We start from the raw sequence: 24,681 nt of genomic DNA, 5'->3' as shown, positions 1-24,681 counted from the left end.
GAAGAGACTTGTGAAACGTTTGGCAGGGCTTTTGGAGCCCATGGTCGCACGTGAAAAGAGGGACGATAATAATAATGATGAGACACCTCTAGTAGAAGTTGATAGTTCTTCGTGTTTAGCTATGATGTGGATAACAAAAGAAACTCAATGCGCCAGATCCAAACCATGAGTGGGGTATACATTCTGGGCCGATGATAGTAGCCTCATTCCTTCGTGCAATTACAAAAAACGCCTTTCCGTATTACTGCCGCAAGACTAACGCCTTGTAGCATCACACTGCTCGAGGAACCTATAGATCCCTTCGATGCCTTGGTACTCCAGCGGGTTGCCTTTGTCGGAATGCGATTCACTGCACGAGTGCACCGACTCGAAACCTGAAGGGTCCGAAAGCCATGGGTTTTCGGCGAGTACGTCTTCGAGGCCGGAGCCGGAGTGCGTCGAGTATTCGCGTGCGCTTTCGGATGGCGTGAGCATGTCTTCAAGGTGCATGAATGGACTCTCCTTTCTGGGGGCGGGTGCGTAGTCGAATAGACTTTCGCACTCTGAGGTACCCTCGCTTGGTGCGAAAGGGAACAGCAATGCGATCTCGGTCCCTGCAAATGCGTCGAACGCTTCGTCTTGGGTGACTGTGCCTCTGGTGATGTTCAACTCTTCGCACATTCTCTCCACTGTGTCTGCATCGCAACCTGGGAAATGGACGCGCAGACTTGTACCTTCGTAGGTGATGGGCAGGTCACCTAACGCAGAAAGTCTCTTCAAGTCGTTCAACACGGCGGCAAGATCTTTAAGGGCGCGAGAGAAATCCACAGACAGCACGTTGAGAAGGCCGTCGGTGTTGAGGTGATCAACAGACTCGCTGGCGTTCGAGCTGAAGCCAGCGAGACCGTTCAGCTGAGTCAGAGCAGTGACGGTCGGGTTGATAGGGAAGTCGACCCAAGAGCCGGGTGTGGATTGAGGGATTGAACGCATCTTCCTCCCGCTCTCATCCTGCAGCGACGACACAGCCTTGTAACGCTTTTCACCAGTCGTCGGCGACACTCCGTCGAACTGTGCCTTGTGGCCAGAGATGAAGAAGGCACGAATAGCCTGCGAAACATTCTGCACGACCTGTGCTTGCGGAGCGGGGCCATGCGAAAAGTGCCGGGCCCCTCCGATGCGGCCTGATCCCAAGTTGTATCCGCCTGCTGTTCTTCCCAATGTACCTCCGGTCAGATTGGGGCGAAGGGTCGAGGCGAACGGCGTACGGCCAGAAGACTGGCTGATGTAGGTGCTGATTGTCGACTTGGGGAAAGAAGCCCGGTCAAACTTGGGTCCGGAGCGAGCACCAGTGGAGAAGTGGCGGACGGTGGCCTCGAGCGAGCCACGGGCGGTGCTGTACCAGCGCGACTGGCTTTGGCGAATGCGAGCGAGCTTGTGTAACGGTTGTTTGGGTGTGTTCCGAGCGAGCAGCGGCTCGAGTTGCGCTTGAGGGCGGCCAGCGAGCTGCGCATCGAGGGCTTTGGAGGCCCTCTGGATGGCAGCCCGGAGGCTCTTGGCATGCCTCGCGAGGAGGCTGTGCCAGTGTACCATGCCAGGTATGGGTGGCATGATGGGTGTTTGTCGTGCTCAGCACTGGAGTTGAGAGGTGACCGTTGTGCGTGGTGGAGAGGGAAGGGAAGGTGTGCGGATGCCTGAGCTGTGATGACATGGGATGCTGCGCCACGCCTTGCCTTGCCACCGAGGCTAGCTCTGTCAGGGTCCTGCGCGGGGGCGGCGCGTGGCCCGGAACGACGAGCCGGCCGCGCCAAGTTGAACTTTGCGCATTGGCCTCCAACAATGAACCGACGTCTGATATCCGCCCGGCCCGGCATGAAAAGCAGGTGGAGGAACGCACGAATACATACCCTGCTGACATCGCCAAGCATCTTGGGCAGACCGATGCTCCTCGAGCATAAACAATTCGCAGTCTGAGAGTGAACCTGGACTATCTCCGAGGACACCAATCGCGTAACCTGTGCAATGGACTTAAGACAGTACGGCATAATTCAGGGCGCCGTTTGAAGCCTGCCGTTGCGATAAGGGCAAAAAGTCGCCTGGGACTTCAACATGATCTGGTACTTGCTCTATCCTCTACGCGGCACAACTGCGCCCCCGCGCCTGTCCAAGGATCATTTCATCAGAAAAGCCTTCTACCGACATGGCATAGTGACGGCGCAGCATTGGCTGCTGGCGATGCTGGTGTCTGTAGCAATCGGTGTTGCACTCTCTTATCCTACAGTCTTCCTCTCCGAGAACCCAACTGCTGGTTTTACGAGCATTCCACATCATGTGTGGACGACCGCCAAATCTGTCGATGCCACCGAGGGTGCTCGGGCAGACGTCGAAATGCGCCAGGTCTGGGTTCACGGCTCCTACATGAGAGCTTTAGAGAAGGATGTGCTGAAAAGCGCTTTGGTGATCCAGCAGAGCCTCGTGGGCGAAGAGAAGCTGGCCTCCACCTTTCCTGAACTCGGAGAGCAGCTGAAGTCAAGCGAGCTATCTTGGGGCTATCACTCTCCCTTGATGTACTGTAGGCATCCCTTACGTGTCTGCAGCTTTCCACTGATATCTGACATGGACCCTAGGGAACAATTCAGAAGAAGCCATTGATGGCGATGCAGACGTAGTTCAAACCGTCAACGAGCAATCTCGAAGTTCATCCTCACTCAATGTCGCACTGCGTCCAGCATCTGTTTTAGCTGGAAAGACTTTTCACCATCGGAAACTAGTCGCGGCTGACGCCCTCGTGTTGACTTTGTTGAACAAGGTTGAGGATGGCGTTGGTAGCCAGTGGCAAGACAAGATGCATTCGCTTGAGGGCAGCGCTTGCCCCAACTGCACGCTCTATCCTCCTCATGGCGAGATCAGCCGTAGTCGGGTCTACGAGTTCACCGTTACGCCTTTGAGCTTACGCGAGAATATTGCTCTCGCTTTCGCCTACGGGTGTATGGCGCTGTATGTGCTCCTGAGTCTTCGCCGACTCAAAGCATTTCACAGTCGCTTTGGTCTGGTCGTTACAGCTATCACCCAGATCACAACATCCATTGTGGCTAGCTTCACGATATGCGGCATGCTGAAGATCAATTTGGCAACAATCCCGCAAAATGCCTATCCGTTCATTGTTCTGATCATCGGAATCGAAAAGTGAGTCTCTTCCCTGTATGGCCACCACAGATGTAATTGTTCTGACTTGCTTATTTTGCCGATTGTAGCATGTTTCGGCTGATCAACGCGATTCTGGCTTATCCGCCTACGATGGCAACGGACTTGAGGATTGCGAACGCTCTTGGCGATGTCGGTCCTTTGTCCATCGCTACAGCGGCCCAAAACCTCATCATTCTCTGGCTTCTGTCCACTATCGTATCACCCGGCGTTGCGGCATTCTGTGCCTACGCTATCATCGCGACGCTCTTCGATACTTTCTTCCTTCTCACCTTCTTCGTCGCTGTACTCAATGTCGACATCCGCCGTCTGGAGTTGCAGGACTCAATCGCACGATCCAATCACGCCACTCAGAAGAAGCGTACCACGCCTGCACACGGGACATGGTTCGATGCACTCATGCATGGACGCGTGCCGTTCAGTACACGAATGGCTGGATCAGCGGTCACTACGACATTCATTCTCTCTCTCAACTACCACTTTTTCGAAAGGAAGGAGACCGTCATGAAACTTCGCCATTTACTCGGTCTCGTCGTTGGCCGCGGCAGCGATGATCTTACAGAATACGAGTCTTTCGCATCACCTCCGATGAATGCAACTCTCACACCAGGCGAATGGATACGCATGCAAGACTTCGACACCGCGCGAGAGGTCATGCGCTTGGTCAAGCCAGGCGCACATAACCTGGTCATCCGAATTTTCTCGCCTCTCATTGTGGTTCTTTCTGGGGCCGATCGCACTGGAGTACCCCAAGGGATGGATGCTGTGACGAGCGCTTTGCGAGGGTTTGCACTCCATCATTTCTACCCTTTCGCAGTCGTGGTGGTATTCGTTGTGGCTTTTGTCGCTGTCCTGATGAACTTCCTGCTCTGGAACGAGGCATCGGAGGCTTCCGAGCAGGCAGACGAACGGTCTGAAGACGGTCTAGGTGTACAGCACATTGCACTTCCACACAGACTGGACGTCGTCAAAATAGCAAGCTCACCAAGAGGGCATTTCATGACCATTGGCCTTGATCGCTCCATTGCAGTCTCCCTTTATGATCGAACGCAAGCCATCTATTTTGTCGACGATTTATCATCTGAGGTCAATACGAGGCTCACCTGGCCCATTCGAAACATGGCCATGGACAAATCTGGCGAAATACTGGCGTTTCATTGCGCGAACGATCAAGTTATGGTGTTCTCACGCACACTCCGAGGATTCCTGAATACATCGATACGGTATCCTGACGACCATCCACCCGTTGTCTTCGCTTTCGAGCATCTACCGGCATCCAGCGGTCCCGAACATTTTTTTCTTATTTTGACCTCTGGAGGCCGCAGCATCAACATGTGTCTGAGCGACACGACCACACCAACGACTGCAGCACTGTCGGAACGGCTGTGCTTAGGAGCCTCCGTAATCAAGCTCGAAAACCAATCCAAACAGCTCTTCGTCGTGTGGGAAAACGCGCGCCTGGAAACGTTCACTTTTGACGACGGCAAGTGGACACCTTCCACACCTCGAAATCCACAATGCATGCCTCCTTTGGAACATATTTCGGGCGCCGTCAGCATTCAAAAGCTCGCAGAAAGCGGCCAAGACCTTCTCATCATCACAAGCGGGTCTCCTTGGGTCTACTTCGTTGACGCGCAAACCACGTCCATCCTAACAACTCTACCCGCCACCAACACCATCTCTCCGCAGAGCATAATACTCGGGCGACGCACCAAATGCGACGCCTGCGTCTCCCCAGCCCTCCACGATATCACACTAGCAACCGAATCCACCAAACCCCACCACCTCGTCCTCGAAACTCGCACTCCCACCCCAACCGAAGCAGCAGACTCCCCTCCCAACAGCCTCTGCCTCACGCACCCCAAAACCCTCTGCACTTCCCTCGAAACCGCGCAAACACACACAACCACCCTCCCCAGCCCAGGAACCTGGCGCGCCCTCCCCTCCCACGCCCTCCTCGGCATCCGCAAACGCCCCACACCTCCTCCGCCGGCCCCGACGCCAGCAACCGCCACCACACAACTCCGCAACCGCCACAACCGTCGCTCTTCCCACCCTCCGCCCAGCCAAGAAGACACCTGGGAAGCCTACACCCTCGCCCTCCCCTCCCACGCCCTCCAGACCCTGCCCCTCGCGTCCTCCTCCCTCGAAGACGACGACCAACAGCACCAATCCCTCTACATCACGCACCCCGGCCCCACGGCCCCTCTCGACTCTCTGTCCGCGGCCTTCGCGTTCGGCAACGCGGTCAAAGTCCTGCGGGCTCCCGCGCCCACGAGCGAGGCGGCGGCGCTGGAGGGCCAGATGGCGGCTGCGGCGGGGATGGGCGTTGTGGTCGGGAGTCGGAGGAGGGGCGGGACGGGGAGTGGGCGGAAAGCTATCTGAGGTCCAGCGTGGGAGACGGAGTCGGAAAATCCTTGTGGCGTGATTTGGTAGGAGAAAGAGTACGGCAGCGGCCGAGCGGATGATGTTGTCAAGTCGTCTTCAGCAGGGAGAGAGGGCGGTTGTTGAACTACCTTAGGCTTCGGAGACTTTTTACTATTGTACTTTTATCTCGTCTGGTCTTTCTAGCCCTAGCACAGAATGGATCCCTCCCTGCCTATCTATTCGTCCCTCTTCCCTTTCTTCTTGTCCGTTCCTTTCCAGTGTAGTCGAGTACGACATAACTACGTCCCGCCACCACTGGTCCTCCTCTGCACCATTCGACCAACCAACCAACCAACAAAACAATACGAAAACCTCAACCCCAGTGGAAGAAAAAATGGTCTGGTAGAAACGAGAAAATGCCATAGAGCATCTACCATAAGCATCTAGTCTAGTCTAGGTAACGCAGTGGTATGTCTGAAACATCCAAAATCTCCCTCGCCGGGTCTGCAGGCTGAGGTTTTCTGAAGAATAGTAGAAGAAGAAGAAAATGGAAAGAAACGTCAAAGACGCCGCCGGGTATCCGTTTTATCCCAAAGCCGGCTTTTTTCGCGATGTAACTTGTACTCGCGCGGTAGTGACGAGAGGAGGTAGTAATAATGATAACTAGCTGGCTGGCTGGCCTTGCCTTGGCTGGTCTTTCCAAGAACCTTAGGCCTCCCTTTTTTTTAATGCCAAGGCCGGTGATGCAGGTGTAATAGAGAAAGGTTGTAAGATCGAGAAAGATAGAATGACGAGAGCCGCCGCTGCTTACGCAGGGAATCGTGGTGGCCCTCTTCGCTGCTGCTGTTGCTTGCTTGCTTGTTTGCGCCGGTGATGCTGAGGTATGCAGGAAGGAAGTAAAGCTCTCGAGCTCTCCGAGGTACGAGAAAAGAGAAAGAGAGAAAAAAAAAAAAAAGTTCAAACGAAAGACGCATCCAAGCCGTCAGTCAATGCAGAAAACACCCAACAAAATATACGAGATCATCCCACTCCCCTCAAAAGCTCAATTAAGCGACCGCCCCCGCCCTCCTTTCCTCTTCGCCCACCGCGCCCTTCAAGCGCCTCAGCTCGCCAACCGCGCGGTCGCGGCGGCCCGTCAGGTCGGCCACCTCGGCCTGGCCGCGGTTGACGCGCTGCAGCACGCGCTGCATCTCGGCCTCCGCCTCGCGCAGCGTGAACTCCATCTCGCGCACGGCGCGCTCGAGGATCTGCGTGCGCGAGGCGTCCGCCAGCGAAGCGGCGGCGGGGGGCGGGCGTTTGGCGGGGAGGGCGGGGATTTGGCCTTGCTTGAGAGCGGGGGAGGAGGCGGGGGTGACGGAGGCGGAAGCAGGGTTGGGGGAGAGTTTGCTGGGTTCGGGGACGGGGGTTTCGAGGCGCTGGAGGCGGGGGGAGGAGGCCTCCTCGAGGCGGCGGACTTCGCCCTCGTGGGAGCTGAGAGTCGTCTCGCTGTGGGCGGCGGCGGCGAGGACGGCGTCCTCGAGCTTGGCGAGGCGCTGCTGCATTTCCTCGACGAGGCGGGTGGACTCGCGCTGCTCGCTCTCGCCCTTCTCGACGGCCTCCGTGAGGCGCGAGCGCAGGTCGCTGTTGGACCGGACCTGGGCGTCGAGCTGCTCAGCGAGCTCGTCCATTCTGTTGGCGGAGTCGAAGAGCTGCGCGACGGCGGGGGGCTGGTTCTCGTCGGAGGAGTCGGAGCTGAGGGTTTCTTGCAGGTTGAGGGCGCGCTGGCGGAAGGCCTCGGCCATGCGGCGGGCGTAGTCGCGCTCCGACTTTGCGGTCGACGTGCTGAAGGAGAGCTGGTCCTGGCCGGGATCGGAAGGAGCCTCGGGGTTCGTGACCACGATGTCTTGCTCTTGCAGCAGGTGGCGGAGACCCCTGGTCTCCTGCTCGGCGCGGTCGAGGTCCATCTTGATGCCGGAGAGACCCTTCTCATACTCCCACTTTTGCTCGAGAGCATCCTCAGTCCGCTTGCGGAGAGCGGTGACTTCTTCCTTCAGGAAAGAAACCTCGCGAGTGTATTGCGACCGCTTAGGGTTATCGCCGCCGGCTCTCAAGTCCGCAGCCTTCTTCTCCTTGTTGAGCTTCTTGATCGCTCGCTGGTGGTCCTTGGTCTGCTTATCATATCTGCTGATCAGCAGCTTGAGAGCCTTGTGCAGCGCATCGCGCTGGTCTTCGATCTCCTTCTGGGCTTCCGCGCTGAGCGGGCCACTCGAGCCGGAGCGCTGCCTACCGCCCTCACGGCCCTTGACCGAGTCAGAGCGGTTGATGGAACCGCGCGTCCTGCTGGAGCTGCGGGCGAGAGAGCCCGATCTCGAGAGACCGGCCCTGGGAGGCCCGCCGATGATGGGAGAAACGATGTCCTTCTCCTCGGCGATCATGTCGAACATGTGCGGGTTGCCGGCCTGGCTCATGCGCTGCGTTTCGTAAAACAGGCCCTGCTCGTGCTTCAAGGCGTTCAGCTCCTGCGACATGCGCGTGTTCTCGTACAGCAGCGCCTGGTGGTCCGCGGCCTGCTGTTCCAGACCCTCCAGGCGCTCCTTCATGCGCGGCAAGATCTCGTCTCTGAGGTTGTCGCGCTCGTTTCGTCGCTGCTCGAGTTCCTCCCGCGTGGCGCTGTAGAGGTCCTCGAAGTTGTCCTTCGCCTTTTTCTCGTCGACCAAGCGCCTCTTAGTCTCGTCGAGCGAGGTCTCGAGCTCGATGACCTTCTCACTCAGCATCAAGCGCTCGTCCTCGTTGCGGGACTTGTCCTGCATCTGCTCCTCGAGGCTCTGAACAAGCTGCTCCAGCTCCCGTCTCTTGGTCATTTCCGTCTGTAATCGTTGCGCGTTGTCCGCCATGACTTGAGCCTTGTCTTGCTCCGCCTTCCTCCTCAGTCTCTCCACCTGCTCGATCTTCGCATCAGGATCCGAGATGGGAAATTTCGTCGAGCTGGCCCCCGAATCCGAGAAGTAATCGCTACTTCTGCGGCCCGCCTCGGAAGACGGCAATGTGGGCAGCTCCAACCTCAGCCTCTCCAGCTCATCCTCAAGCTCCATCTCTCGTCGAATGGAGCCGGCCAGCTCCTCGCTGACCTGCGAGAGCTCCCGCTCGAGGTCTTGCACGTGCGCATTGCCTTCAGATGTGCTGAGGTAGATAGGTGTGGTAGGGTGGTCGAAATATGTTGCGCCATTGGCCTTGCCGATGTCCAAGCCTGCAGGCGCCAGACGCGCGACGCCGTCGGGCTCCATTGGCAGCGGCTTCTGATACTTAGGTGAAGGGGCAGGCGACAAGGAGCGGTCTGAGAATGTGGTGGTGGACGATTCCGTGCCTGACTTGGGCGGCGACGATTTCCACCCGAAGAGAGCGCCCAGCCTACTGGGGGACTTGGGCTGCTTGTCCGACAGGAGGCTGTCGTCGGAGAGTGTTCGTTGGACCCCTTCCAGCTGCAAGTTCAAGGCTGGAGAGGGTTGTGCGCCGATCATGGATGTGTCTTCGAGGTCCTCGCGATCGGCGGAGGAGTATAGTGAAAGGGTATCGATACTGGCGTGTGATGGTTTCTGTGCGTGGGAAGTCGGCTGCTCATGAGCATCCTGCTCGCGTGCGGGAATGCTGGAGCGGCGCGAGGTGCGTCTAGAAGACACGGACTCTGTGCGGGCCAGACGCGAATCTATCGAATGGGAACGATCGTGCACTCGTGGAGGTTGGGCGTAGGAGAGTCTGCGCGGGGATTGTCAGCAGGTGTGACAGCGGCAAGGTGTTCCATGTCCTTCGACTTACCTCTCGCGCTTCCCCACTGTCTCGGTGGTCAATGGAGGGGTCAAGATGTATGCGAGTCCACTCGGGTGTCGCGGCAACGGGCTGTCCAGAGAGAGCGGCCGCGAGGCGGGCTCGGCGATGCGAGGTGAGGCCTGCTCGGCGGCGGAGAACGAGGTGGGACGCGGTGAAGGCTGCAGCGAGGTGCTGTGTCTGGTGGCCGTGACGGGGATGCCAGAGGTCTGCGAGCGAAAGGCCGAGAAGGAGGGCACGGCGATCTGCGCCAGGGAGGTATGTTTCTTCAACCCGGCGGGCTGGGGCTGGGATGGAAGCGAGTGCGGCTGCGAGCGCGGAGGCAGCGGGAAGCTGTCCTGCTGGCGGTGGTAGGAGTCGTCGGAGGGCGCGTCCGAGGCGGCGTAGTGGTAGTAGTCGTCCGCGAGGGACGAGGTGGACGAGCGAGCCATATCTGGAAGGGGGGGAGGTGCCAATGGTGGCAGGTAGATCCTCACACAGCGATGGTACGGCGCCGGCGCGAGGAACAAGCAAGACAAGCGAGAGGTTCGATCAGAGCAGAGAGCCCGCCCAGGCCATGGCGTCGTCAGCAAAAGGGAGAGGCGCTGGCCGGAAGGGGCAAGATTGGCTGCGGATTGGCAGCGACGGTTGGACGAGGGCGAGCTTCAGAGGGCGGCCGTTGCGCTCGGGCGCGGGTTTTTGGGAGGGCGAGCTCGGGGCGCGGGTGGAGGGAGTTTGGAGGCAGCGTGGTGGTAGAGTGCGCGTGCGTGCGTGCGCAGCGCTCAGAGCGTGTTGGAGAGTGAGACCCTCCCTCGCGCTGGCGCTGGAGGATGCGCGACTCGTGCCGGCGCCGCTCCCTGCACACCTGCAGTCCCGCACGCCAATCAACCCAATAATCTCGCCAAACAAACAAGCGCTGGCATGTACTAACAGTGCTGGACGGCCTATCGCGTGCTGCAGAGAGGAAGTATTGCTACACACACACCCGCCCAGGCAGCGCACCTCTCACTGCTGGCGCGCGCGTAGCATGCATCCATCTTACATGGACAATAATAATGCTACCTCCAATACCTCCAATCGCCGGTACTCAAGGAGGCGGGCAGCTTCAAGGGGCGCCAAGCACCACCCTAGCCTCTCTACTCCTGCAGCCAGCCGGGGCCACATCTGGCGCTACCGGCATAGCGGCCGTCAAAGGGGCTTTCGCCTTGTCCGTCCGCAGTTGCGGCGAGGATTGGACGAAGCGGCGCATCTTCATTTCACGCATCGAGCAGCGCCTGTTAGCAGCCGGTCTAAACGTGCCCGGCTTGCCTGCTTTCGACGAAAGCGCCCCCACGCCGACGATAAGGCAGGGCAGGGCAAGGCAAGGCAAGGCAGATCTGAAGGGTCGGGTAGTGCAAGTGTGCAGGGCTCTGATCGTCCGGTTCGAGACTCGAGCGAAAGGGTCCGGTTCCTCTTCCCTTTCCTGTTCCTGTCCTGGCTGTCTCGGAACCGCCCAACGGTACCTGCATTCGGCCGGCCGGCCGGCCGCTATACGACTATAGCGAACACCACCATATGCAGCCACGCAGTAATAATGTCTCGCGTTCTGCTGCTCCCACCACGTGGCGTGGTGCTGCTGCATAGGAGAAGAAGGCCACCATCCAAGCATCCGTACCCATACGCCGTCGCCGGCAATGCCCTGACAGGAAGCCGCACTTAGGACTGCCCGCCGGCTGCGCGAGGGCGCTGGTGGTTGTCCGGGAGGGTGAGGCGGCGGCAGGCGGCGGCGCGCAGCGCTCCTATTCCCTCCCTCTCTGTGCCGCCGGAGCCCGCCCGCCAATCGCAGCTCAGGCGCCTGCTGGATCAAGGCGCCGGCTAGGGATGTCGCAATGTGGTGGTCTGGCCCTGCGACTTGACGGCAAGCGAGCCTCGATGAAGCGCTCAGATTTATTGATTGCGAAAAGAGTCGAAAATAGACGCGCCTCCGGAATGAGTTTGCCGGGCGCGAAATGCCTGCGCCTTGAGTCTGTCGTTGTGGGTATGTATATAGAGTTCTGCTGCTCGCCCGTTGGGTCTGCGTGCTGGTCACAAACCATCACACCGATTCACTCCTAATGCTCGAGCTGTGATATCGGGGTCGCGTCGTAAGGTAAGGTAGGTAGCTGTAGTTATAGCTATAGCTCTGGGAGTGAGATTGCGATCCGACAGCGCGTGATCATCTATCCGATAGATGTGTGTTCAGGGAGTGGTCGTAAACACGTTCGAAGCTTGCCGCTACACGCGCGTGCTGTACCTTAGTTGTAATACGACGTCCGAAGCCTCAAGGTATTCCGCGTACGCGACTGTCCCACGAAGTACAGTACTCCCGTAGGACAGACACATCGCCACTGCTGCCACTCGCGCGTCGCGCGCATAGCTCGCGTGGTAGCACGCGCCTCGTGCTGTGCGAACCCGCCAACCCACGAGCTCCGACGGGTGCGTGCCTTCGGTAATCGCACCGAAGCACCACTTCGCGATGACAGCGCAGACTTCACTCGTGAGATCCGTCCATTGCCCGGCGAGAAATTCCAGCTACGGATCCCGATTTCCATTCTCTGACGTGCCGTGCCGAGTTCAAGAAGTGAGGTGAGGTGAGGCGACGTTGGTGGCTGCAAGCCCTGTGGCACGCCGTGCGGTAACGGTACTGGATCGGAAGACACGGCCGGGTTGGACGAACGGGGGGGTGGCGGACGTTGTGGACGGGAAACGGAAGGGAGCGTTGCTGGACGCCTTGCGACAGTGCAAACCGTCGAGAGATGTTTAGTCGGAACGACAAAACAGGGCACGAGACGATGGGAAGGCAGCTCAGCGCGGCGACGGTGTCACGATGTGGAAGCTGTCGAGAAAAATGCACACTGATGGCGAAGAGAAAGAAAGAAAGAAAGACGGGAAGAGGAGTGGATCGTAAAACACATTAATTAATAGAGTGGTTCTTTTTCACTAGCCGACAACGCCACGGATCTGATCGACCCGGGCTAGGTAGCGACGACTGTACAGCAAAGATGACAATGGCATCGTGTTCCCTCCTAGGATGTCCAACGCCATATACGAGAAGAATAGGGTTTTCCGTCGATCAGATGTCCTCTCCGTAGAGGTAGATATCCCAAGCGACTTTTAGATCATATCAGATCAGATGCGATCAATTTAAAGAGCGAGAACGCCCATGACACCAACGGCACCAGCAAGACCCATGCTGAGGAAGCCGGTGGGCAGAGCAGCGGCGCCCGAGTCGCCAGTGGCAGTGGAAGAGCTCTCAGAGTCAGAGCCGGAGCCGGAACCAGAACCAGAGCCAGAGGAGCCGCCGGTGGAGCTGGCGTCCTCGGACGAAGTGCTGGTGGTGAGAGTGGCGCTAGAGACCATGGTAGAGTTGCGCATGCCCGTCATGTTGCCAGCGGCAGTGACGTTGGGGCCGAGCAGAGTGCCGGTGCCGACGAGAGGGGGCGCGGTGGTGACAGGGCCGGGGCCGGTGGTGATGTTGCCCAGGGAGGAGGTCAGGGCGGACGCGGCGGAGGTCAGAGAGGACAGGCCGGCGGCGTCGGTCGGGACGAGGTAGCCCTGGACGTCGGTGGGCAGGGCAGTGAACCACGCGGGGGTCTCGCCAGCGGCGAACTGGGAGGAGATGTCGCTCGCGACGGCGGCGGAGTTGGTGATGGCCTCGGCGACGAGGGAGCTGGGGAGGGCAGTCTGGAGGACGTTGAGGATGGAGTTGCTGGGGAGTGAGGTCAGTTTGCGGTTTGTTGATGTGGATCGATGGAGGTTGGCTTACAGGTCCTGAGCGGCGACGGTGGCCGCGAGGGCAGGGAGGGCGACGAGCTGGTACTTCATGGTGACTGTGTTGTGGTTTGTCGGGTAGAGATGATGTGAGTGTCTTCTCGCAAGATGTTTATCGGCAACGACAGTGAGGAAGCGTGAGCGTGTAGGGTGGAGAAAGTGGGAGGGAGAAGAGAGATACAGCAGGCCTACCACGCGAACAACAAAGGCCTCATATAGGCGGGCAATTAATAGCAACGTCCAGAGCCGCAAGCTGCAAGCAACGCGTCCTCCTGCCTTGTTGAGGCTTGGGCGTGGTGGCGAGCGAAAGCATCGCCCTTCGCGGCGTGCAGCGGCCCCGGAAATGCAGCCAAAGAGCAGGGGACGAGCTCCATGGGGTCTAGCGGCCGGATGTCAGACCAGGCGAGAACAGGGGGTGTGTGAGGGTGTGAGAATCAGGCTCGCGCACACAGCCAATCACCCACACCATCACCGCGCCGGCCTGGCTCTTGCGTGCGCGGCCCTTGCGGCGAGGGCGTGTGGGCGTCCACCGTGGCCGTCGGCCGGGCTACCCGTGCCCTGCATCCTTCGCCTGCTGGGCCCGCCGCTGCGCCCTCGGCCTGCGCTGACACGACCAAGGACCGCCCCGTCGCCTGCGGCTATCGCGTTATTCCATCGCGCCATCAGCGATTCAGCACCGGTGTCGTGATGGGGCTGCCTGCTCTGCACGCTCTGCACGCTCGTCTGTGGCCACAGCAGTGCTCGAGCAGCCGCATCCATCGCTCGTGTCGTGCGTCGACCGCGTGTCTCACGCGCACTTTCGCCAACCCGCCGCGGCTTGCCAGGAACAGGCATAGGCGGCCATCGCTTGGGACGCCACGCTCGGTGTCCGGATCATCGCTCGATCTTCACGTCGCCCTGCTGACTCTCGCATGGCGGTCGAGACACGCTCGCAGCGAGCACGCCCTTTCCGCGCACATCGCGGCTATATCGCTCTGATCATATAGCTGCTAGAGCGCTCCTGAAGCACTGGACAGGAAGATCCTCGATGTGGTAATCCATGGGGTACTATCTCCAACTCCAGCCACCGCGCACAGGCGCGGACATTATTAATAGCGCACAAACCCCGGCGTTCGGGTGCAATATGTCTCATCCCCAAGCAGGCAGAGACCTTGTGGCCTGAGAGCCAGCCTGACCAGCAAACCCCGGCCTTACTTCGAGAGCTGGATCGCTGACAACGGCGATGAACCCGGATTGAACTTTTCATTCAGTATCGTGACGTTCATACAGATCGTACCTGCTCAACTATGCATAGTAAACAAACTCGCTATCCTTCGCTCACATCTACTTCCCGGCATACGCCTGCTTGATCTCCTCACAAACCGCGCTCGTCACCTGTTTCGTCGTAGCCTCACCACCCAGATCACGAGTTACAATCTTTTTTTCACACACCTTCTCAATGCACTCCATAAGCTTGTCCGCCGCCTCCTCCTCCCCAAGCCACCTCAGCATCTCCGCCGCCGTCCAGAAAGTCCCCACGGGATTCGCAACCCCCTTGCCCGTAATGTCGAACGCCGACCCATGAATCGGCTCGAACATGCTCGGGTGCTCCCTCGTCGGATCCAGATTCGACGTCGGCGCAATTCCAATGCTGCCCGCCAGCGCCGCCGCCAGATCCGACAGAATATCCGCGTGCAGGTTCGTCGCGACGATCGTGTCCAGGCTCTGCGGCTGCAGCACCATGCGGCACGTCATGGCATCAACCAGCATCTTATCGACCTTCACATCGGGGAACTCCCTCGCCACTTCCAGCGCAATCTCATCCCACATCACCATCCCGTTCCGCTGCGCATTGCTCTTCGTGACATACGTCAGCGTCTTCCTCGGCCTCCCCCGCGCCGTCTCAAACGCAAACCGCATGACCCTCTCGACCGCCGCGCGCGTGAAAATCGACACCTCCGTCGCCGTCTCCCACGCCCTGCCCCTGTGCGACCGCCCGCCCTGCCCCGCGTACTCGCCCTCCGAGTTCTCGCGCACAATCACCCAGTCCAGATCGCCCGGCGCCGCTTTCCGCAGCGGCGACTCCGTGCCCCTCAGAATCCGCGTCGGCCGGACATTAGCGTACTGCTGGAAGGGCTGGCAGATGGCGAGGCGCAGGCCCCAGAGCGACAGGTGGTCGGGGACGTCCGGGGCGCCGACGGCGCCGAACAGGATCGCGTCGTGCGCCTTGAGGCTGTCGAGCCCGCCGGCGGGGATGTACTGGCCGGTTTTCTTGTAGGTCTCGGAGCTCCAGTCGTAGTCTGTGAAGGAGAGTTGGAAGGAGCCGCTGGCGGCGGAGAGGGTTTTGAGGACCTGCACGCCGGCCGCGATGACTTCGGGCCCGATGCCGTCGGCTGGGATACAGGCGATGCTGTAGGGTTTGGGGTGCTGGAGGGAGTGGGGGGACATGGTGGGTGGTTTTTGTGATGTGTGATGTTGGATGTGGCGGGGTGATGTGATGTGTGAATATGTGTGCCCAATATTTTGTCCTGGTCGAGTGATGAGCCTTGCAGACTGTACGCAGGACTGGGTGATATTATCTATGTCTGATGAGCGTGCTTCTGGCGATATATATTCCACCTTCAAATGCTTGGAGTAGTGACGACGAGCCCGGGCAAATGAGAGTCCGCAAGCCCGGACTCACCTTTCCTCCTTGCACTCTTCCCGTTTTCGGAAGCTACCTCGACCTCAACTCTAGAGACGCGCTGTGAGCCCGTGATACTCTCTGGCGAGCGAAGTTTTCCAAAGCGACAGCGGCCTTGCAACCGTGTATGGCCGAAATCAGCGTGCACAACGACAGAGAACACCGGGCGCTTTCGGGAGGAGGTTGTGGTGCTCACCTGCCCATGCGCTTCTGGTGCGGATCTTAGCGCGTCTGTCGCATCCGAGACCTCTTGGTGTATCGGAGAAGCCATCTTTGCCTCCCCACTCCGCCAATTTTTGCTGCAGAATATCGCGCGGCTGCAACCATGGCATCCAGCTCAGAAGCGCAGACGGGCGAGACGAATTACCCCAGCGACGGCGAGCCACCGCAGAAGCGGGTTCGGCTCAGCCTGCCGTCGACTGCTCAAGGACGGCATCGGGAAATCGGGCTGATGAGATGGCGGCCTCAGAGCGACGCAGCGAGTTTCGTGGGCAGTTCCAGTGGCATCCACTTCATCCGGTCGGTGTACAGCGCGGTGGAAGCGGAAAAATCACGGGCTGCTTCGCCAGAGCAATCACCTGATCGCAACCTGGTGCCCGGAGAGGAAGACCAACTGCAGGATGTAAGCAGCAGCCCCAGCACGAAACCTCTCTGGCAGCCGCACGAAGTGTCCTATACAGAAAGCGACACTTCGCAAGTCGTCTTCCACAACCTCATCCAATGGTCCCAAAGCTACTTCGACAACTGGCATCCGGCGTATCCCTTCCTGCACGCGCCCAGTATCCTAGCGCTCTTCAAGAAGATCTCTATGATCCCACTTGGGCGCGTGCCAGATGTCATCCACTCTCTTGATCTGGCCATGGTGCGCGCCGTTCTCTCCATCTCCCTTGCCGATCGCCGTCAAGCAGCTCAAGGATCAGGGCTGAAACCCGTCCCTCACGTACTGGTCTACAAGTCTTTCACGTCAGCGATCGACAGCGTTGAGCGGACTCTTTCCACACCAACGTCGATCAAGGGCATCCAAGCCGTGCTCAGCGTGCAGGTCTTCCTCGTCTCCATGCTCCGGCACAATGCAGCTTCGAGGCTGGGCGGCTTGATCGTGCGGATGACGTTCCAAATCGGGCTGCATAGATGTCCGGTCCGGTACGCGAGCTTTACTCTGGAAGACATCCAGCTGCGGAAGCGCATATTCTGGACGGTGTACTGCCTCGATCGACATATCTGCCAGTCGCTTGGGCTTCCACTGGGGGTGCGTGACGACGATATTGATGTGTGTTATCTGGATTTTGAGAGGCATACGTCGAAAACTGGGATAGTAATCGGTAGGTATTCATACTTCTTCCCATGGCGATTGTGGTACTGACTGACTGATTAGCTCCGGACGACCGCTTAATCTTGCTGCAATTCCTCGTGCGCCATGCCGAGATCAAAGGCCTCATTGTCGAATTGTGCCACAAATCTATCAATCATCGACAGGCTGACCCGGATGCATCTACCGCTATCATAGCGAGAATGAACAAATGGCGAAATGACCTCGAAACCATACTGGACACTACGCATGACTCGAAACCGATACTGAACAAATATCACGGCACGACTCTGTCAGTGCTTCAGCACGAATGCACTATCATCCTGAACAGACCGCTGCTTGCCATGGGTAAAGATACCCAGGACTACAAAGCTGCACTGCAGAGCTGCATTGGCGCTTCGAGAGCCATCATCGGCATACTGCACAAGTATCTGACGCAAGTCATTCAGAGCGACAAGCAGGCAACTTTCACCCCACTGCTATGGCCGTCCTTCACCTGGGCGGCGTGGCAAAGCGCGTTCATCGCCACCTACGCGGCCATGGAAGGCGAGCTACCCAAGCAGAACGCCAGCAGGTACATCCCACACCATCCCACCCACCCATCAAAACTACCCCGCTAACCAACCCCCAGACTCGCCGACCAATCCGTCGACGTCCTCAAACACATCACCGCGCGCGGCGGCGTCTGGCCCAACGCCTGCGCAGCCTCCATCCGCGACCTCAGCCGCCACCTCAACAAACCCTCCCGCAGCGCCAGCAAACCCGCTCTCTCCCCCGACGAACCCGACCACAGAACAAATCCCCCAGGCCCCTCCGCCCGCTTCCCAACAAACGGCCACACCAACCCCTCCCCCTCTCCAGCCGACGCCCTCTCCACCCTCGCCGGCGCCGCCGAAGTCCACGGCGCCTACGACGCCTCGCGCTCCACGCCCTTCGGCGCCCCGCCGCCGCCGCCGCCGCCTCAGCCCCAGAACCCCTACTCCGCCTCCACCGCGGCAACCGAAGCCTACATCCCCACTGCCACTCCGAGCGCCTTCCCCGCGCCCGCAGACGACACATCCTTCGCCGCCAACCAGGCGTTCCCCGCGGCGGCCCACGGGGGTTATAATCCAGATTTCCCGCCGGGGTCGTTCTTCGGACAAGCGGGAGGGACGCAGCAACCGGCGGCCGGAGTCGGGGCTAGCGGCGCGGCGTGGCCGTCGGACAGTCTGTTTGATCTGAACAATGTGGAGTTGTTTGCGGGGTTCGATATTCCGTTTTGGTTGGACGATGAGCAGTATGTGCCGTTTTTGGATCATGGGGGGAGTTAGGGAAGGTGGGATTGTTTTGGAAATGGAGGAGTGGGATGGGGGTTGATGTTGGTTTTGGTTTGCTATGGTATGCTATGCTAATTCTGTTGTGGAGTGGAGTGGAGAGGGGTCGTGGGTGCTGGTTTGTGATGGTCGCTGTTTCCTGGTGCGACTTGACTATGCTGTGCCGTTGTGGAGTGGGTGTCGGTGATGTGGAGAGGGGGTTCCGGTGAGTGAAAAGGGGACATTGGTGAAGTGAAGAGGGGTTGTGCTAGTTGTTTTTGTGAGTTTCGGTGGTCTTCGGTACGCTATACCCTGTCCTTGTTGCTGGGGCTTTGAACCATACAAGAGAAAAAGAACAACCAAGGCCACTTCTGCATCGGAATCTCCTTGAACGGGGGAAAAAAAAAGTACTCACGTTGTGGTGTTCCGGCCAAGACCAGCCAGTTGAATGCGCTGTTCTTTGCCGTTGTTGGTGATCTGGAGTGTCGTTGTGCGGTTCATTCCGGATTGACAGCCGTCCATTATGGGGATCCTCCTCCCTCCGAGAGCAGTTTCTCTTCAAGCAGGTCGCGCAAGTACTCGACCTCGTCGTCATTACGGGGGAGAGCCGGCTGACGATCTACCATTTGGTGCAGCGGTGATGGCGATTTCAAGGATGCACCCAAGATAAGCGCCACATTACGGCCTCCGCAGGTCCAGCAGTTCGGTACGTACGGCGGCAGTGAGGCAAAGTCCTTTGCGTGCTTAGCGACGTAGAACCGAACCCAATTCCAGACATTGACATAGGGGTGCTTGCTCGCCAACAGTAGGGCGTTGCACAAGCAGGGCTTTTGCGCCCTCCCTATCTCGGAAGGTTCGACATAGACCGCGACGATGCGGATTCCGCCTGCCTTGCTCTCGATAACGAAGTGCCCGCCTGTATAGCGCGGGTAGCTGCCGTTGAACGGGAAGGTGAAGGAAAAGCACACGGAGAATCTCTCGATCTTGCGGGTCCAGGGTGTCAGGATGCGGTCCAGAGTTTTGATCGCATTGAATTTCATCGCCTCTTGGGTGAGCGCGAAGGTGTTGTCGACGAAAAAGAAGTCGGCCGCTTCGTGGCGGATTTGCTTGCAGGTCTGGAGCAGCGGAGGCACGACGGTGAGATGCTTGCGGTACTCTCCGGCTTCGTTTGGGCGGTGAACTGTGGTGATTTCGACGTCGTCGTCTGAGACGAGAACGAAGTGGTAGATGCGGTTGCGCAGCTCAGCTGGGAATCTGCGGAACAAAGGGGAGTCCGGCTGTGAAGTGGGAGCTTGACCGGAGGTGTTCTTCGCATCTGATGCGACGCTGCCGTTCGAGGCATCCATCGCTGGGTGAGGTGCCGGGTGAGTGCAATCTCCCATGTGGTGAGAGTCGGGTACCGCCATGGTAAGAGGAGTTTCGCTTGTTGAGTTGTTTGAGTTGGCAGAGATTCAAGCTCGTTGATGGATATGAGTGTCAGGTGGTGGAGTAGGCAATTGTTGAAGGAGCGGTCATAATTTCTTCGAGCAGTTTTAGTTGACAGATTGTTGACAGGGAAGGTGCGCGTTTCTTGTCTGTCAAGGAAGGAACGACCGTGCCGGTGACGTCTTCACGTGACTTAAAGTTTGACCGCGCTTTCGTTCAATTCACTTATAGTACTCTTTCCGCTCACTCATAGCTATTTGCCATCACATCCATTTTCTCTTCGTTATCCTACCCGCCAGCAATGATATGACCTCCTCGTGATGGCAGTTCACCCACAAGGTTCTCATAATACCTCCCGTCCATACCAGCTTCTTGCCTCGCCTCTGCGTTGAAAGGGCCCTTCACAGCACCGCGGAAGTGCCTCGTAACATTTGACCGGAAGACCTGCACAGGATCTGTACCTTCGTGCTGACAGATCCAGCTCAGCCATCGATGTCCCGTCGTTACGTGTGTAATCTCGTCGTTGTGAATGATGGTCAGCGTATCTACGCTTTCCTGATCTTTGGCTTTGCGGAACTTGTCGATCTTCATGGGGTTCACGTCTAGCCCGCGCGCTTCGTGTACAAGAGCAATCACGCTGATACGCGCTCTAAGGTCGTCTTTCGTCATCTCTGCAGATTCCCATAGGCCATGGTGGACAGAAAGCGCGCCAAAGTAACTGCCGAGCTCCTCCAGTCGGGATCTCAGGAGGGAGAAGTGCTTCGCTTCGTCGTTTGCGACCTTGAGCCAATCGTAGTAGAAAGTACGAGGGAGAGCGGTTGCTTCATTGCCTTCGGAGGGGATGGTTTGGAATGTCGAAAAGCGGACGCAAATGTCAATGGCTAGATCGATCGCCCATTGTTCAATGTTGGCCAGAGCATGTAGCATGTTGATTCTTGACTTGACTGTTCCACCACGTCCCGGATTTGGAATTTGCCAAGGTTTGACTGATTCGAGGTCCTGACGAGGAGGTTCGTCAGGAGGTTGTACGGTGCCTGCACCGATGGCCATTGGGTTGTCGGTCTGTTCACGGGTCGCGAACAATGAAAATAGTTGCGTCGTCAATTCGATCTTCAGCTCTGGATCGGAGGTGTTGAGAATGTGAACACACCAGTCGCAGACGGTAGCATCTTCGCCAAGTGAGTACGCTTTTGATGTTGGTTCCGCAACACCGTTGGCGTCTGGGACATTTGCAGTCGGCTTTGCGCCATGCTTGTACTTGATCTTCTCGCTGATCGGCTCGATGCTTGACAATCCGACGCCTTCCTCGCGGTCAAATTCGAGCTCGAGGAAGTCACCCGAGACTCTGACAGGGAAGACGCAGGCTTTGACGCCGTAGCTTGAGCTGCCGGTGTCGAGATCGAAGTCGTACGCATGCCATGGACATGAAGCGACGTATGAGGAGTCTTCAATATCGACTTGAGCATCGCTCATTGGGCCGCCGGCATGCGGGCATTCCTGTTCCATGGCATAGTAGGTCCAGCCGCCAATACTGTTTTCTGTGGAAGATGTGCTAGAAGATGGGAGTGTTGGTAACCGGAAAAGGACCAGTCGTTTTCCAGTCGAGAGTTTGAGTGCATAGCGAGCCTGTGACAACTCTGCATGCCTTCCTAAGGGGATCATAGAAGGCATTTGTGGCGTGTTGCTTGAATAATAGCGGGATGCAAACCCGATCTGATGCTGATCTGGGCAAAATTGTCGAATCACGGGCTGGCTGCGTGCAGAACCGGCAGAAGCGTAATAATGAAGGCTGCAGATGTGCCTGTTGAACTTCCCCGCTCGCGAAAGATATCGTCGAATGTGGAGTAATCCAGTCGTTCTTTGTATGGGTGAGTACATGAAAACAGAAGAATGGTATATTAGGTACTCGTAGGCAGAAACAATCGTGACACCTGATCGCCACCAATGGTTGTTGGCGATGCAGCCTCAGGGTCTGGGGAGGCTTTTCTGAGGCGGCGTGGCCCGTCCGTATAAGGTACCGTGAAGAGCAACTGTCGACCACCTACTTTTCATGTGGAAATATCTCCCTATTCTGTGATAATTCCCTGCGCTTGCACGCAATTTCTGTGCTTCTACAATATATACATTGTCCCCCTTCTAGTGCTTCATCCCGCTCGTGTGTCGAAGGCACTCGACCGTCACTTCCGCTAGGTGACGACACACCAGCCCACCACACGAAGTCCGCACTTCCCACCTCCAACAGCTGTTGGCCTGGCATCTTCACGTACAGTCAGCGCTACGCACCACCACCACCCTCCCTCGCCCTGCATCATACCACACCACAATGGCGCAGCCGCTCCCGTCAAAAGAGCAGACGCTCTTCCGCCATTTGGTCCAAAACTACGAATCGAAGCAATACAAAAAGGGCATCAAGTGCGCCGACCAGATCCTGCGCAAGCACCCCAACCATGGCGACACCCAGGCGATGAAGGCACTCGTCCTCAGCTGCCAGGGCAAAGAGGCCGAGGCATTCGAGCTGTGTAAGCTCGCGCTGCGCAACGCCATGAAGTCACACGTCTGCTGGCACGTCTACGGCCTGCTGTACCGCGGCGTGCGCAACTACGAGGGGGCCATCAAAGCATACCGCTTTGCGCTGCGCCTGGAACCCGAAAGCCCGCAGATCGCGCGCGACCTGGCGCTCCTGCAGATGCAGATGCGCGACTATGCTGGCTTGGTCCAGAGCAGACGGCAGGCTGTACAGTCGAAGCCGGGCATTAGGTCGAACTGGACGGCATTGGCGGTGGCTCTTCACCTGAGCGGTGATCTTGCTGGAGCGGAGGATGTGCTGAAGAAGTTTGAGGAGACCCTCAAGCAGCCGCCCCACAAGGGCGATCTGGAGCACCACGAGGCTGTGCTGTACAAGATTTCGATTATCGCGGAGAGCGGAGATGTTCAGCGTGCGTTGGATGAGGTTGATGCTATCTTCAAGAAGGCTGTTGACCGGACGGCGGTCATGGAGATGCGCGCGGATTACTTGCTGAAGCTGGACAAGAAGGAGGAGGCTGAGAAGGCTTACAGGGCACTGTTGAACAGGAACGCGGAGAGGAGGGATTATTTCACCGGCTTGGAGAAATCGCTGGGTCTGCACAAGTCAAAGAAGGAAGACCAGGAGAAGCTCGTGCAGCTGTACCAGGAGGAGGCAAACAAGAGCGAGCGCAGAGACGCCGCACGACGGATACCCTTGGACTTTTTGGAGGGCGATGTCTTCAGAGAGCATGCCGACAAATACTTGCGAAGAATGTTCAGGAAGGGTGTTCCCAGCACATTTGCGAACGTCAAGCAGCTGTACGCCAACCCTTCGAAGAAGCAAACGATTATCGACCTGGTCGAGAGCTACACAAAGGAGACGCCGGAGGCCAACGGCAGTGCCGAGCCAAATGGCAGCGTCAATGGATCTGAGGGCAAGGCGCCTTCATCCGAGGATATTGCTTTGAACTGGAACTTGAGTGTCAACTATTTCCTCGCTCAGCATTACGACTACCACCTGTCACGCGACCTTGAAAAGGCATCACAATTTGTCGAAAAGGCGATCGCACTCAACCCTCTGAAGAACGACTACACTTTCCACATGACCCGTGCTCGGATAATCAAGCACAAGGGCGACATCCCCGGAGCCTCGAAGGCCATGAACGAAGCCCGTGAGATGGACCCCAAGGATCGCTACATCAACACAAAATGCGCCAAGTACCAGCTACGCAACGACGAGAACGAGACTGCGATTGCGACCATGGGCATGTTCACCAGGAAGGAGGCTGTTGGCGGACCTCTCGGAGATCTGCTCGACATGCAGTGCGTATGGTACCTGATCGAGGACGGTGAGAGCTACTTGCGCCAGAACAAGCTGGCACTCGCATTCAAGAGGTTCCAGCAAGTCTATAACATCTTCGATACCTGGACCGAGGACCAATTCGACTTCCACTCCTTCAGCTTCCGCAAGGGTATGATTCGCGCATACGTCGACATGATCCGATGGGAAGACACCCTTCGTCAGCACCCCTTCTACAGCCGCGCAGCACAGTCAGCTGTCAAGATTCTGACCATGCTTCACGACAAGCCCGAGCTCGCGACCGGTGGCCAGGTCAACGGCAGCGGTGACGCTGCCGCGGACAAGAAGGCGGCTGCCAAAGCACGGAAGCAGGCGGAGAAGGAGGAGGCAGAGAAGAAGGCCGCGGCCGCAAAGAAGGCCACCGCACCCGCAAAGGAGGACGAGGGCGAGAAGAAGAAGGAGGACCAGGATCCTCAAGGCAAGGACCTTCTGAAGCAGGTTGGCGAGAAGCCGCTCGACGAGGCGATGAAGTACCTCACCCCGCTGCTGGAGCTGTCAGACAAGAACGCTGCGAGCCAGACGGCTGGGTTTGAGGTCTACATCAGGCGGAGTAAGTCACGACCTTTTCCAGTTGACATCTTGAAGGGCACAATTGCTAACGTATATCCTACTGTAGACAAGTACCTCCCGGCCCTCAAGTGCCTGCACGCTCTTCAAGCGATCGATGCCGACCACCCCGCGATCAAGGACCAGAGCGCCCGCCTGCGCAGCGCCCTCACGCCTATGCCGGAAGACGTTCCTGATAAGGCGAGAGAGGTGTTGCAGGCCGAGTTCTTGTCGAAGCAGTAATTCAGGATTGGCGTGCAATGTGTAGTCTATGCCATGTAGATAGGCGCAAGCATCAGCGTTGGGATGACAAAAAGTAAAATTATAGCGTGTATTCTCTAGATCAAATACAGAACGATTCACGAGCGGTAGGCTTTGCGCCGGACGGTGAAGCAAATTGTCCAGTGAGGTCGGGTGAGAGCCCATTTATGGAGCACGTGACAGCGCACGACGCGGAGCGCGACTG

At 58.0% G+C, this 24,681-nt stretch overlaps 9 protein-coding genes across 9 annotated transcripts; 3 read left to right on the top strand and 6 right to left on the bottom strand.

Moving 5' to 3' along the window:
- Positions 1 to 255: 255 nt before the first annotated feature.
- On the bottom strand, positions 256 to 1,587 carry WHR41_04126 (uncharacterized protein; the record flags this gene model as incomplete). Its single annotated transcript, XM_069372732.1, has 1 exon — positions 256 to 1,587. One exon carries the CDS (start codon positions 1,585 to 1,587, stop codon positions 256 to 258), a length of 1,332 nt encoding a protein of 443 aa, XP_069230102.1.
- A 270-nt stretch (positions 1,588 to 1,857) lies between these two features.
- WHR41_04125 (uncharacterized protein) lies at positions 1,858 to 5,565 on the top strand (the record flags this gene model as incomplete). The annotated part of the gene is made up of 3 exons (XM_069372731.1): positions 1,858 to 2,548; positions 2,604 to 3,162; positions 3,231 to 5,565. Exons 1-3 carry the CDS (start codon positions 2,086 to 2,088, stop codon positions 5,563 to 5,565), a joined length of 3,357 nt encoding a protein of 1,118 aa, XP_069230100.1. The 5' UTR covers positions 1,858 to 2,085.
- Positions 5,566 to 6,593: 1,028 nt separating this feature from the next.
- WHR41_04124 (uncharacterized protein) lies at positions 6,594 to 9,833 on the bottom strand (the record flags this gene model as incomplete). The annotated part of the gene is made up of 2 exons (XM_069372730.1): positions 9,340 to 9,833; positions 6,594 to 9,279 (listed from the first exon to the last, which is right to left on the bottom strand). Exons 1-2 carry the CDS (start codon positions 9,777 to 9,779, stop codon positions 6,594 to 6,596), a joined length of 3,126 nt encoding a protein of 1,041 aa, XP_069230118.1. The 5' UTR covers positions 9,780 to 9,833.
- A 2,410-nt stretch (positions 9,834 to 12,243) lies between these two features.
- On the bottom strand, positions 12,244 to 13,387 carry WHR41_04123 (uncharacterized protein). Its single transcript, XM_069372729.1, has 2 exons — positions 13,112 to 13,387; positions 12,244 to 13,054 (listed from the first exon to the last, which is right to left on the bottom strand). Exons 1-2 carry the CDS (start codon positions 13,168 to 13,170, stop codon positions 12,490 to 12,492), a joined length of 624 nt encoding a protein of 207 aa, XP_069230105.1. The 5' UTR covers positions 13,171 to 13,387; the 3' UTR covers positions 12,244 to 12,489.
- Positions 13,388 to 14,439: 1,052 nt separating this feature from the next.
- WHR41_04122 (uncharacterized protein) lies at positions 14,440 to 15,543 on the bottom strand (the record flags this gene model as incomplete). Its single annotated transcript, XM_069372728.1, has 1 exon — positions 14,440 to 15,543. The coding sequence occupies one exon, from the start codon at positions 15,541 to 15,543 to the stop codon at positions 14,440 to 14,442; it is 1,104 nt and encodes a 367-aa protein (XP_069230106.1).
- A 289-nt stretch (positions 15,544 to 15,832) lies between these two features.
- Positions 15,833 to 18,397, top strand: WHR41_04121 (uncharacterized protein; the record flags this gene model as incomplete). Its single annotated transcript, XM_069372727.1, has 3 exons — positions 15,833 to 17,100; positions 17,154 to 17,661; positions 17,719 to 18,397. The coding sequence occupies exons 1-3, from the start codon at positions 16,104 to 16,106 to the stop codon at positions 18,395 to 18,397; spliced, it is 2,184 nt and encodes a 727-aa protein (XP_069230103.1). The 5' UTR covers positions 15,833 to 16,103.
- A 503-nt stretch (positions 18,398 to 18,900) lies between these two features.
- Positions 18,901 to 19,785, bottom strand: WHR41_04120 (uncharacterized protein; the record flags this gene model as incomplete). Its single annotated transcript, XM_069372726.1, has 1 exon — positions 18,901 to 19,785. The coding sequence occupies one exon, from the start codon at positions 19,783 to 19,785 to the stop codon at positions 18,901 to 18,903; it is 885 nt and encodes a 294-aa protein (XP_069230104.1).
- A 307-nt stretch (positions 19,786 to 20,092) lies between these two features.
- WHR41_04119 (uncharacterized protein) lies at positions 20,093 to 21,689 on the bottom strand (the record flags this gene model as incomplete). Its single annotated transcript, XM_069372725.1, has 1 exon — positions 20,093 to 21,689. Exon 1 carries the CDS (start codon positions 21,680 to 21,682, stop codon positions 20,093 to 20,095), a length of 1,590 nt encoding a protein of 529 aa, XP_069229989.1. The 5' UTR covers positions 21,683 to 21,689.
- A 171-nt stretch (positions 21,690 to 21,860) lies between these two features.
- Positions 21,861 to 24,581, top strand: WHR41_04118 (uncharacterized protein). Its single transcript, XM_069372724.1, has 2 exons — positions 21,861 to 24,219; positions 24,286 to 24,581. Exons 1-2 carry the CDS (start codon positions 22,128 to 22,130, stop codon positions 24,456 to 24,458), a joined length of 2,265 nt encoding a protein of 754 aa, XP_069229988.1. The 5' UTR covers positions 21,861 to 22,127; the 3' UTR covers positions 24,459 to 24,581.
- The last annotated feature ends 100 nt before the right edge of the window (positions 24,582 to 24,681 follow it).

The sequence above is a fragment of the Cladosporium halotolerans genome (genome assembly GCF_011745625.1).
Source record: "Cladosporium halotolerans strain TM138-S3 chromosome Unknown Sca12, whole genome shotgun sequence".
Classification (NCBI taxonomy): domain Eukaryota; kingdom Fungi; phylum Ascomycota; class Dothideomycetes; order Cladosporiales; family Cladosporiaceae; genus Cladosporium; species Cladosporium halotolerans.
This window is presented reverse-complemented; position numbering and strand designations above follow the sequence as displayed.